The 14,005-nt window shown below is 41.0% G+C and overlaps 1 protein-coding gene across 5 annotated transcripts in view; it reads left to right on the forward strand.

Annotated features, from left to right (window-relative positions):
- Positions 1 to 14,005, forward strand: part of LOC108269630 (zinc finger protein DPF3) — a 37,066-nt gene that overhangs the window by 14,398 nt on the left and 8,663 nt on the right. For 4 of the 5 annotated variants that reach the window (XM_047157582.2, XM_047157581.2, XM_017475600.3 and 1 more), the window contains 8 exons: positions 2,027 to 2,187; positions 4,143 to 4,250; positions 4,904 to 5,025; positions 5,656 to 5,751; positions 7,720 to 7,783; positions 8,060 to 8,101; positions 8,363 to 8,506; positions 8,682 to 8,792. In XM_047157582.2, coding sequence (XP_047013538.1) covers positions 2,027 to 2,187; positions 4,143 to 4,250; positions 4,904 to 5,025; positions 5,656 to 5,751; positions 7,720 to 7,783; positions 8,060 to 8,101; positions 8,363 to 8,506; positions 8,682 to 8,792 — 848 coding nt within the window. The remainder of the gene's footprint in view (positions 1 to 2,026; positions 2,188 to 4,142; positions 4,251 to 4,903; positions 5,026 to 5,655; positions 5,752 to 7,719; positions 7,784 to 8,059; positions 8,102 to 8,362; positions 8,507 to 8,681; positions 8,793 to 14,005) is intronic. The other variant, XM_017475599.3, reaches the window with a different exon arrangement.

Below are 14,005 nucleotides of genomic sequence, written 5' to 3' on the forward strand. Positions count from 1 at the left end.
TATATTCTTCCCATCTCTGAAAACCTTGCACACTTTTCTTTTCACCCAGTTTGGTCATTAACAGTTCACAGAAGCCAGGTAGCATTGACACATGCTTCCTGTGAGGCACTGCTTTTTTTATTTTTTATTTTTGCATACTGCTGCTCATGCAACCTCACAGTTGATTATGCATGGAGGAGACGTTAACTGCCGTGTTACAAAACCATGATCTCGCAGACCTCCGTGATTGGCAAGTGTTGCGTTGTGGCTCATTCCCACACAGATAGTAGGGCTCATTATGCTCTCCTGGACTCCCGGCCATGGACGGTTGTATCAGTTTTGGCATTCCAACTCAAAACAACAGGGTGGAAGCTCTGTTCAAGAGCCTGTTTTCACATCAGTATGTGATTTGATTGACTGTCACTTAGTCAGGGATTGACTAAAGTGCTAAAGCAATAATTTTTCTCATAAATGGTTTCCTGAATTTGTAAGGTTGCTTTTTTGCACCATACTGAAATTGTTTGCAGATACAGATCAGATTCTCTTGGTATTTGATGAGAAACCTCAGAAGTTTTATGACTGCTTGCCGGAGCACAGTTTGCGTCATTCTCACACACAAGGTCTGTGTCGATATCATGCACGTTTATTGAAACCGGGCACTGTTGCAGCGTCACAGCGCCTGTGTGTCTGATTCGAACCTGAGCTTGAGTTTCTGTCGGTCTGGAGTTTTGCATGTTCTTTCTCCTTGCCCATACGGGGTTCCTCCAGGTTGTCTGGCCTCCTCCAACCCCCACCTCCCAAAAACATGTTGGAAAGAGTAGAGGGCTGGCAATGGACTGATGTCCCATCCAGGGTGTATTCCTACAAATGAATGAATGAATGAATGTTTATGGAAATCCATACCAATCCAGGCTTTCAAACTAGACCAATATTATCAGATAATAGATCCCTAATAACAGCAGTTGTAGTTAGGGATCATAGCGCGTAGACCTTAATGATCAACATTTGCACCTATATAGGTGTCTCAGTGTTTTTGTTTGTTTCTTCTAATGGCATGGATGGTGGTCTAGAGAAATGTGTTCAACTTAACTGGAGCACGCTGACTCCTATTATCCTCTTTTAAAGTGGTCATTATTCCAGAGGTTCACATTCAGGTCCAGTAATGACATTTAAATTGCTCTCTGCTTATCGAGCTAATGGTTTCAACAGTAAATGTTAAACATGACTGACTTTTATTATCGCATTCCACAGTGTGGTGGGGTTTTTTTTCCTTTCGTTTTTGGATTTTAGTTTTCCTCATTGTTTTATTGTGCCTTTTATGCTACACTGGGGGCTTGTACTTTTCTCTTCATACATTGTTCATGCAGTGTTTTGAATTGCAAACTACTGAAGTATCTTGTTTCAGTAACTTAAAGGCCAATAGGTGCTCCTGTCAAACTGGTCAAATAAATTAACGTAATAGGAAGAGGTGCACCAATATTAAATTTCTCAGCCGATACCGATAACCGATTATTCAGCGTGATATCGGCCGATAACCGATAGTTCTGCCTTTTATACCTTCTTTTAAATGAATAATAATTAATTCCACAATTCTGAAGGAAATGCAAATATAAACTTTATTCTCTCCATTTCAACAAGTTGTTTCTCAGTAACTGGTCTCATAAACAGAAAACACATTACCCTAATTAACATGAACACATGAACTCAATTCTGAAGATTAAAGTAAGATTTCTTAACTTATTGAATGTTAATCATTCATATTAAAATTGACTGAATTCTAAAAAAACTCCTGTTAGTCTCACATTCACTCACCACTAATACAAGCATTTCTACTATTATCTCTAGTAAGAGGTGGCTTATGTCTTTGAATCATTTTGAATCATGTAATGAATGCGTACTTTGTTGACTGACTTCGGTATTGCAGGTTTCCTGCTGGTTGCACTTGAATCCAGTACTCAGCCGCAGAGATATAATTCAGCATTGGCTTTGTATAACAGCTAAAAACACACCAAACATAAAAGCTCAAAAATGTTTTGTGTTCCTTCAGGTTGGGTGACCAGTTTTACAGAGAAGCCATCGAGCACTGTCGCAGCTATAATGCTCGTCTGTGTGCTGAGCGCAGCGTCCGCCTGCCCTTCCTCGACTCTCAAACCGGCGTCGCCCAGAACAACTGCTACATCTGGATGGAGCGTCATCATCGTGGACCAGGTAAAGATTTAACAGGACGAGAGCCTTGCATGTTCGGTCTTGAGTCGGTTGTTTTCTGCCTGTATGTCTATGAAGGGGTTTACAGTCATCCAGATTGTTTTGAATGTCTCAGCATAGTAAGTCTAGGCAACTGGAAGGTTTTAATGTTGAAGACATTTCTCAACTGAAACAAGAAGCTAGATCACTTCTTGGAGAAATGATAACACCTGTTGGATGAGCAGGGAAGCATTTAATAAAACAAGTTCACTCATGTAGACGTACTGCTATAAGATTCATATATTTTTTAAAAACATTCTCATTTACTAACGGTATCACTGTGAAAATCAATAGTCAGTGACTCTTGCACTCTGAGCCCTCAAAGATGGTGGTTGAGAATCGATGAACTGAAAGATGCAGTACGCTAGGGAAAAATAAGCAGTTACACATTTTATCCATTACGTACAACTATTAATTACTTTATTTTTTTATTCACACCATAACAATAACAGTCTGCTAAAAGTAATAGCACAAATGTTTATACCGTACTATGCAAAAGTCTTAAGCACCCTATTTCTTTTAGTACAAAGTTTGTTCTAGATGCTTATTTGACAACCTCTGTATTACTGAGTCAGTAGAAAACCAACCAAAAAATTAAATGTTACAGACAAATGTTTGTACATCAGCTAAGAAAGCAATATATTACATAAGAGACCACTGTTCAGACAAAAAAAAAAAAAACATAATGAAGGATACTGGGTTTTTACATGCAGAAGAAAAGAAGCAAGTGTGACGGTCAATGTCTCCCAAAGATCTTTGGCAGATTCTCTTAGATGCTCAGTGGAACATAACAACTAATTTCATGATATAACTGCACAAATTATAGCTGAGAATACTGTTTACTGTTTATTGCACTTTATAGTATTTTTTTTAATATATATATATATATATAAGCATTAAATTATTTTTGATGGTATCTTTGCTTTACAGCGTTTCTTTGCATATGCCTAGGACTTTTGCACAGTACAGTACTTTGTAATTAAAGTCGTTGTAATTGTAAGTAAGTGAATGCTGTGCTGACTGTGAAGCATGGTGGCGGAAGCATCATGGTTTGTGGCAGCTTTGCTGTGTCAGGTTCTGGGTAGCTTGCAATCATTGATGGACCAATCGTTCATTCTTCTTTAACTGCTTTATCCTGATCAGGCTTGCAGTGGAGCCAGAGAACATCCTGGGAGCACTCGGTGTAAAGTGGGAATACACCCTAGATGGGACGATGCAAACTGCACCAAAACAGTGCACAAAGCACATAAGTAAATCAACAGAATGGTGTTAAAATAAAATGAAGCGTGTTTTGGAATGGCCAAGTGAGAGATCAGACACTGAGATGAAGACATGCCAGAAACGGTTTTATAGAGAGGAATGGTCTAGAATTCTTTCTCACCATTGTGCAGGTCTGTTCAGCAGTTATGAAAAATGTTTGTGGAGGTTATTGCTGCTAAAGAGGTTTCTAGCTGACGTACCTTTCCAGCCTGCGCTTTGAATGGTTAATCCGTATGTTCAGTAGAGACACTGAGAAGTGCAATCGTTTATGTGCCTTTAGTTTTATGCAGAATGTGTTTCTGTTATTATGACTTGAAGATCAGACAATATTTTATGAGTTATTAACTCAGAAATCCAGGCAATTCCAAAGGATTCACAAGCTTTTTCTTGTTCTTTTCCTAACTTTTTTTTTTTTTTTTTTTTTTTTTTTTTTACTTTCAGTATGAGGTGTGACCCCCTGTGCAGCAATAACTACAACTAAACATTTCCAGTTACTGTTGATCAGTCCAGTCCAGTCAAATCTGATTTGCCCATTCTTTTTTTTTTGGAAGGCTGCCTTAAATGGTTAATGACATGCAATTCAAAACCAGTAGGCTGGAATTATTTAATTATTGCCTGTCTGTGTTTTTTTTGTTTCTTTTGCATGGTTGTTTAAACAGGTTTGGCAGCTGGCCAGATGTATACATACCCTGCCCGCTGCTGGAGAAAGAAGAGGAGGTTACACACTTCCATGGATTCAAGCCTTCACCTCTACGGTCTAAATATAGGTAAAATATAGGGCATCCTGACACTGATTATCCCATATGACTTGCACTGGTTTAATCTTCAGAGTGTTAAATCAAGCTTTATCCCTCTCTCACGTTTTTTTTTTTAATAAAGAATTTGTCATTTTGTTTTTTTTTTAAATACTTGAATTAACAGCTGGATGCTTGAGAAACTTTCACTGGCATCATGTTTTTGTGATTTTATTGGTAAATGATTAGGGTGGATTGCACTAATGTTCTCTGACTGGTTGCAAATTTGACCCAGTGGCTGGAAATACATGTGTGCAGAAGGATGAGCGGGAGTCTGTTGTTGTTATGCAATTCAGCATCTGGTAAAAAAAAAAAAAAATGCAGCAGACATGTTTGAAAGAACATTAGTTAAGGAAAACCAGAAAAATTTGCAAACTGCTTTTGAATGAAAGAAGAGAGAGCTTTGCTGTTGACAGAAAAAGGGTTTTCTTGGCATTCAGTATTATTTGTGGTTTGACAGACATTGCTTCTAAATAATTGCCAGCAGTTTTCCGTTCTACTGTCGGCTCTGCTATAGAGAACACGGGATGATTTCAGAGCGATTTTACAAACTGCTTTTTGTTGACCGAGACTATTGCACTTTGTGTGAGCGAGCGTGCTAAATGGTTATGTCTCCATTTTTATAGATAATGGCCTGACAGCAAAAGATACTTTGCCTACACCAAGCACTACGCTGGAGGCTTTGCTGAGAGGGGATGGCTTGGACAAGAGGAACAGCACCAGAGACGAGGACCTGCTGGAGATTCAGGTGAGCAGCTGCTTTTAGACACTGCATCTACCAACCTCTGTAGAGAAGGATGATCCAGGCTCTCTACTTTTTCTTCTCTTTTCTCACTCTCTCTCTCTCCTGTGCTCTGCTGGGAAAGAAGCTTTTTAGTTCTTTGCTTCTGACTCCCTCTACAGAGACCTACCCACTGAGTTAATCACCTGACTGTTTACATGTAAATGGTGAAAATCACTCGACCACCATCCTTTTTATAAACAGCACTGCTGACTTCAGCCACCATCTCTATTAAAGAAGACACTTAAATTGCTACCAGCTGAATAACACGCCAGCAATGGCAGCATGGAAGAAAGAAAAAAAAAAAGCAAAATATAATCTAGCTCAGCTGGTCCATGGTGTATAATTGTTTAGTGTCAGTTACTCCGTGGTATATGGCTGAACTGTTACATGATTTGTTTGTTAGGTAGTGCTGTGTATTAGCTAGTCATTCCCGTATAAATTCGTCATAAATATCCTGCTGAAAAAATACATAAATTCCCCATGTTCTCTTATTTGTTTATGCCATAAATCCCGTCTCTCTCTCGCCCCCCTATCCTGCCCACCCCCCCCACTCTTTCGCTCTGACTCTCTTCCTCCCCTCATTTTCTATCGCAGAGAGTATTGGAGGCTGACGCCAACGAGGATGGTTACCATGACGATGAAGACTTTGAAGTGGACATACCAAAAAGGAAACACCGGGGAAAAGGCAGAGTGAGTGACTCCTCTGATTTATTCATGAAGTCAAAAGGCTACACACTGCGATACGCTGTACGCCGATGCTCATCTATCGACTGGTTATGATAATATCCCCGATACCACCAGTGGAAAGAAGAGCTGGAACTCGAACACCGTTACTGCTTGGTTGACGTTTATTGGATGCAGTTTCCTTTTTCTTTCGAACATTGCACATTTACACTCTTTCGACATCCAAAATAGCAAGTGAGGGATGTCAGTATAGCCGAATGGGACAGAACACTGTGGTTGTCTTGGACATGTATGGGAATATTTCTAACTTGAAAGATTTATACAGAAATATTTTCATTCCCAACTTGAATAGATAATATATAAAACAATCTAGTAATATTATTTATTTTATAGACCGTTGTATCATATTGAGTTGAAAATTTCAGAGTGCCTTAAGGTCAAAACAAGGTTTTTATAACCAAGCACATTAAAGAGTCAATGTAAACTCTAATGAATTAACTGTAAATCGATGTGAATTCCAATTTCTCGTGTGTAAATTTACACACACTCAGGAGCATGAATAGGATATGATCATTTTTCCAAATGTACAGGATTTTAAATTTTAATATCACATTTCTTGTGTAAATGCTTGTGCAAAACAATTTACAAACACATTTGTACTTATCCAATTTAATAAACGAGGCCCGTTGTTGGCATATATATATATTCACTATATAAGTTTGTGGACACCTGACCATCACATACATATGTGGGACTTCCCTAAACTGTTGCGACAAAGTTGAAAGCATACAATCGTCTAGGATGTCTTTGTGTACTTTGTCTTTTAAGATTGCACTTCACAAGAACTAAGGGTCCTAGCCCAAGCCTGGACCACAAATCAAGGTCCATGAAGACATGGTTTGCCAAGGTTGGAGTGGAAGAACTCGAGTGGCCTGTACAGAGCCCTCACCTCAACACCACTGAACACCTTTGGGATGAATTGGAATGCCGACTGCACACCAGGCCTTCTTGACAGAGATAAGAGCCTGACCTCACTACAGCTCTTGCGGCTAAATGGGCAGAAATCCCCACAGCCACGCTCCAAAATCTAGTGATCTTTCCGAGAAGAGTGGAGGTTATTATAACAGCAAGGTGGAGAAAGAGTTTGAAACAGGATGTTCAACAAGCACATTTGGATGTTATGGTCAGGTGTACACACCTGGTGGATATATAGTGTGTGTGTGTGTGTGTGTGTGTGTGTGTGTGTGTGTGTGTGTGTGTGTGTGTGTGTGTGTGTGTGTGTGTGTGTGTGTGTGTGTGTGTGTGTGTGTGTGTGTGTGTGTGTGTGGTTTTTTTAATTAATTAATTTATTTATTTTTTGGTTATTCTTCTCAGATAATAAGAAGCGGTTTTGGAATGAGTTGCTGTAGATGTAGCTTTAGGTTTTACAGAAAAGCCATCAAAAACCCCATTGCAGGCAGGCCTGATACCCAACGTCAATATTTCTATTTTGTCCGAATTTAGAAGGAGGAAGTATCTGTTCTGTTTCAATCTTTTGTGTCTTCTCAATTTTGTATGACTGTGCTGGTGACTCAGGTTGAACTGAGGAATATAATTGTGCATCATCAGTGTAGACGTGAAGACCAGTATTATATTGTGGGAATTGTGTGTCTAGGGGTGGATATAAAGAGAGAATGTTCAAGGAACATTGTGGGACACTGTATCATATGTTTCTCAAAAATCTTTTATTTATGCAAATTGGTAATAGTCTGCCAAAATAAAATCAAACACAGGTCAAAACATTCCGTTTCAAACCTGTCCAGAAAAATATCATGATCAGTAATGTCAGATGATTCCCTCAAGTCCAAAAGTACCAGGACAGACGCATACATATAATTCCCTAACTGGAGCATTAATTAGACATCGCTTTAAATGCACTGCACAGATGGGTTCTTCTAAGTATAGAGATGAGATTATTTGACTGTCTCGTTGCAGGGTCGAGGCTCAGGACGCCGAAGGACGGACCACAATGACCAAGATAAGCCATATATCTGTGAAAGTAAGTAACTTGTACTGATAAAATTGTAAAAACACATATTGTGTGATTGAAAAGCGTACTGGAGCTCTGCGTTCTGCTTTACAAAAGTTCTGTAAAACAAGTTGGTTTGGTTAATTGGACTTGCAGGGTTTTGCTCAGCATGTAGTTTACCTGTGGAATATCCCGGAAGGCAGATTAGGTTCTCAGGGTTAATTGTGCCACCTTTCTGAGTAACCCTTGCTCATGTTTGTTCTTTCTTTTTTTGTCTCTTTTTGCTTTGTGTCTTCTCTGTTTCAGACAGATACAAACAAAAGCATAACTCAAAAACTTCAGCTTCAGGTATATGGATTTTTGTCTGCTTTGGACTCAAAAACAGGAGTAGGAAGTGAAGAGATTGCCTTTCTGTAATCTTTGTTAATATGTCAATTATAGTCACATGTTTGCATAGTTTACAAACAGCTCGTATGTTAGACCAAGGCTTTGGACCACCCACAGGAGAATCATTGTCTCAGTTTTTGTAAAAGTCATCCGCAGGTTTTGCATGCTGTGAGGATTTTTGGGATCGTGCCTCCTAGTTAATCAGTTCTCCTTATTTTTCAGTCTGTGGGAAACGCTACAGGAATCGCACTGGCTTAAGCTACCACTATGGCCATAGCCACATTGCCGATAAGGAAGGACCTCAAGCCAGAGACCAAGAGCCATCACAGTCTCCAGCCATCAACCACCGTCCTCACAGTCGCAAATGTAAGAAATTGACTTTGCTTTTCAAACATCAATAAATCCTTTTAGATGAATGGAATAGTTTCTTTAAAAAAATACGACTGTTAATTGTGTTGAAAATATATTTAATAATAATTGTAATTGTTATTTGGTCAACGTCTATTTTTCTTACTGTCTGTATACTGTTTCATGCTCTCAGATCAGAAGAGTCCAGATGACGCTCATACACTGAACAATTTCTGCAAAGTTTGTCAAGTACATTCAGACTCCAAGCTGAAAGATGGCAAGTGCTCCAAGTGTAGCTGCTTAGGTATGTTGTGGCCTTAATACTTTGCTGAAGCACTTCAGTGTCAGTCCCAAACCCCATCAGTTCCTAAAGTATTTCTGCTTTAAGTGTGTCTTGCTTCTCCGCTCCACTACTGTTAGAAGTAGCACAATAAAGTATGGATGTGGTACACGTTGGGTGTCATGCTTTTATGTATCGTGCTCATTGTGTGTCTCTCAATCAGCCCTGACATTAAAGCCACTGAATGGTGATGTGAGTAACATTGATTAACTTGTTACGATGGCACCTGTCAAGGGGTGGCATATATTAGGCAGCAAGTTAACAGTCAGCACTTGAAGTGGATGTGTTGGAAACAGGATAAATGGGCGTGCATAAGGATCTGAGCGACTTTTACAAGGGCCAAATTGTGATGGCTAGACGTCTGGGTCAGAGCATCTCTAGAACGGTAGGTCTTGTAGGATGTTCCCGGTATGCAGTGATTAGTACCTACCAAACATGGTCCAAGGACGGTCAACTGGTGAACCCGGCAACAGGCTCATGGGCCCCCAAGGCTCACAGAATAGCCACTGTAGCACAAATTGCTGAAAAAGTTCATGCTGGGTATGATAGATAGGTGTCGGAACACACAGCGTACTGCATATTGGGCTGTGTAGCTGCAGACTGGTCAGTGTCCACCGCTGAAAGTATCTTCAATGGGCACGTGAGTATCAGAATGGGACCATGGAGCAGTGAAAGAAGGCGGCCTGGTCTGATGAATCACGTTTTCTTTTACATCATGCAAACGGCCTGGTGCGTGTGTGACACTTCCTTGGGGAGGAGATGGCACCAGGATGCACTGTGGGTAGAAGGCAAGGCAGTGGAGGCAGTGTGATGCTCTGCTGGGAAACCTTGGGTCCTGGCATATATGTGGATGTTGCTTTGACATGGACCACCTACCTAAAACTGTTGCAGACTAAGTACATCGCTTCATGGCAATGGTATTCCCCAATGGCAAGATAATGCAGCCTGCCACACTGTAAAATTCATTCAGGAATAGTTTGAAGAACATGACAAATAGGTCAAGCTGTTGACTTGGCCCCCCAAATTCCCCAGATCTCTTGATCTCTGATTATGCATCAGTGGAATGTGCTAGACAATAAGTTTGATCCATGGAGGCCCCACCTTGCAACTTATAGGATTTAAAGGATCTGCTGCTAACGTTGTGGTGCCAGATATCACGGCACATCTTCAGAGGTTTTGTCTAGTCCATGCCTCGATGGGTCAGAGCTATTTTGGCGGCACGGGAGAAACCTACACAATATTAGGCAGGTGGTCTCATATACAGTATCTCACAAAAGTGCGTACACCCCTCACATTTTTGTAAATATTTGATTATATTTTTTCATGTGACAACACTGAAGAAATGACACTTTGCTACAATGTAAAGTAGTGAGTGTACAGCTTGTGTAACTGTGTAAATTTGCTGTCCCTTCAAAATAACTCAACACACAGGCATTAATGTCTAAACCGCTGGCAACAAAAGTGAGTACACCCCTAAGTGAAAATGTCCAAATTGGGCCCAATTAGCCATTTTCCCTCCCTGGTGTCATGGGACTTGGTAGTGTTACAAGGTCTCAGGTGTGAATGGGGAGCAGGTGTGTTAAATTTGGTGTCATCGCTCTCACACTCCCTCATACTGGTCACTGGAAGTTCAACATGGCACCTCATGGCAAAGAACTCTCTGAGGATCTGAAAAAAAGAATTGTTGCTCTACATAAAGATGGCCTAGGCTATAAGATGATTGCCAAGACCCTGACACTGAGCTGCAGCACGGTGGCCAAGACCATACAGCGGTTTAACAGAACACTCAGAACAGGCCTCGCCATGGGCGACCAAAGAAGTTGAGTGCACATGCTCAGCGTCATATCCAGAGGTTGTATTTGGGAAATAGACGTATGAGTGCTGCCAGCATTGCTGCAGAGGTTGAAGGGGTGGGGGTCAGCCTGTCAGTGCTCAGACCATACGCTGCACACTGCATCAAATTGGTCTGCACGGCTGTCGTCCCAGAAGGAAGCCTCTTTTACAGATGATGCACAAGAAAGCCCGCAAACAGTTTGCCGAAGACAGGCAGACTAAGGACATGGATTACTGGAACCATGTCCTGTGGTCTGATGAGACCAAGATAAACTCATTTGGTTCAGATGGTGTCAAGTGTGTGTGGTGGCAACCAGGTGAGGAGTACAAAGGCAAGTGTGTCTTGCCTACAGTTAAGCATGGTGGTGGGAGTGTCATGGTCTTTGGCTGCATGAGTGCTGCCGGCACTGGAGAGCTACAGTTCATTGAAGGAACCATGAATGCCAACATAGCACTGTTGTACTGTGACATACTGAAGCAGAGCATACAGAATACATGATCCCAGCATGTATTCCAACATGATAACGACCCCAAACACACCTCCAAGACGAGCACTGCCTTGCTAAAGAAGCTGAGGGTGAAGGTGATGGACTGGCCAAGCATGTCTCCAGACCTAAACCCTATTGAGGATCTGTGGGGCATCCTCAAACGGAAGGTGGAGGAGCACAAGGTCTCTAACATCTACCAGCTCCGTGATGTCGTCATGGAGGAGTGGAAGAGGACTCCAGTGGCAACCTGTGAAGCTCTGGTGAACTCCATGCCCAAGAGGGTTAAGGCAGTGTGGGAAAATAATGGTGGCCACACAAAATATTGACACTTTGGGCCCAGTTTGGACATTTTGACTTAGGGGTGTATTCACTTTTGTTGCCAATGGTTTAGACATTAATGGCTGCGTTGAGTTATTTTGAGGGGATAGCAAATTTACACTGTTATACAAGCTGTACACTCACTACTTTACATTGGAGCAAAGTGTCATTTCTTCAGTGTTGTCACATTAAAAGATATAATCAAATATTTACAAAAATGTGAGGGGTGTACTCACTTTTGTGAGATACTGTGTGTGTGTGTGTGTGTGTGTGTGTGTGTGTGTGTGTGTGTGTGTGTGTGTGTGTGTATATATATATATATATATATATATATATATATATATATATATATATATATATATATATATATATATATATATATATATATATATATATATATATATATATATATATATATATATAAGTACACCCCATGTGGAAGTTGTTGGTATTTTTTTGGTCATATTTGGACAAGCAAACATTTGAGCACCTTTGACACAGTACCTATTAATAAAGCAGAAATACTTGCTCAAAGCCACAAAGAAAATTTGCTTTTTCAATTTGAATAGATGTGAGATTCTTCTCTGGAAAAAGTAAGTACACTCTTGGCCTCAGAAGCTAGTATTGCCCCCTTTAGCAGAAATAACTTCCTGTAGGTGTTTTGCATAATTGTCCACCAGGCTTGCTGGAATTTTTGACCACTCTTCCATGCAATATGCTTTCAGTTGAAAGATGTTTGAGGGTTTTCTTGCATGTACCGCCCATACAATGGGATTCAAATCCTGGCTTTGACTAGGCCATTCCATAACCCTCCATTTCTTCTTTTTGAGCCATTCCTTGGGGGATTTGCTGGTGTGCTTAGGATCATTATCCTGTTGAAAGGTCCACTTTCGGTTCAACTTCAACTTTCAGATAGATGGCCTCACATTATCTTCAAGCACTCTTTGATATGATGCAGAATTCATAGTTGAATCAACGAATGCCAGCTGTCCAGTCCCTGAGGAAGCAACCCCAAACAATAACATTTTCACCACCATGCTTCACAGTTGGTATGAGGTGCTTCTCCTGAAAAGCTGTCTTTGGTCAGCGCCAAACATGTCTGCTGTTACTGTGGTGAAACAAATCTATCTTTGATTCGTCTGTCCAGAGCACATTATTCCAAAAGACATGGTCTTTGCCTATACGCTCATTGGCAAACTGTAGTCTTGCAAAGGCTTTTTCTTGGCACACCTCCCATGCAGGTCCCATCTCTTCCTGATTGTAGAAGCATGCACTTTCACACCAACAGTTGCAAGACCTTCTAGCAGATCCTATGACTAAATTTTGGGGTTCTTGGAGACTTCATTTTGCATCAGACTGTCTGCTCTTGGGTTGAATTTGCTGGGACGGCCAGTCCTGGTCGTTTGAAATCTGTGCCATTTGTAGATTATTTTCCTCGCGAGTGTCATGTCACCAATCAGCCACAAACCACTTGTGTTTCTATGGTAATGTCTCGTGCTCAGATTCAAGGAGCTACCAAGCTAGTTTGTGGAAATGGTGAAAAGAAAGAATTCAGAGGAGCATCGAAAATTTCAAAGTGATTGGACTGAAACATGTGCTTTTATCGAAAGCTCTGGTGCTCTGCAGTGTCTGATTTGCACAGAACATATTGGTAAATGGTAAATGGTGCACTTGTATAGCGCTTTTATCCAAAGCGCTTTACACTGTGTCTCATTCACCCATTCACACACACACTAGCACACCAATGGTAGCAGAGCTGCCATGCAAGACGCTAACTTGCCATCGGGAGCAACTTCAGTGTCTTACCCAAGGGTTCAGTGTCTTGCCCAAGGACACTTCGGCATGTGGAGTTATGCGGGCCAGGAATCGAACTGCCAACCCTACGATTAATGGACAACCTGCTCTACCAACTGAGCCATTGCCACCCCGTTTATATTGCCTCGTTTACAAAAATCACCTGTTAGACATTTCAAAACCCACCATGCAGCATTTGCAGAAAAGTAATCTGTGGACGAAAGCTGAAGGAAGGTGTGTACGGAGCTCCAACGTGAACTGTAAGCCGGACAGCAGCAGCTGCACGCTTTACTGGCTCATTGGAGATTGTAAGACCTTTTTACCGACGCAGGATATTTGACGTCATGCATGTTGAGAGTGGCAACTGAACTGTTTGTGGATTTCCCAAACAAGGAGAAAATCATTCAGGAAAAAAAAGGACCTGACACTGTCAACCCGAACAGTGCACCACCGCACTGCCATGATGGCACCTGAGATAGAGAGGGAAAAGAGCACGGATACAACTTTGGCAATTTTTTGTTCCTCTTGAGCTGGATGAGTCTACATGCACACACATGGTTTTGTACTGTTCAGGTGGAAACTCAACCTCGAAGTGAAAGGCCTGCAAAATTAATTCCATATTGCAACATGTTACCTATTTGTTGTTGCATATTTGTGTGTTTTTCAGTTGTCTATGGATCTAAAGTTCCTGTTATTGAAAAACCATGTTACTTATAATAGTGAAGTACAAATTTTTGCAATGTC

This window comes from Ictalurus punctatus, chromosome 9, assembly GCF_001660625.3.
Source record: "Ictalurus punctatus breed USDA103 chromosome 9, Coco_2.0, whole genome shotgun sequence".
Taxonomy (NCBI): domain Eukaryota; kingdom Metazoa; phylum Chordata; class Actinopteri; order Siluriformes; family Ictaluridae; genus Ictalurus; species Ictalurus punctatus.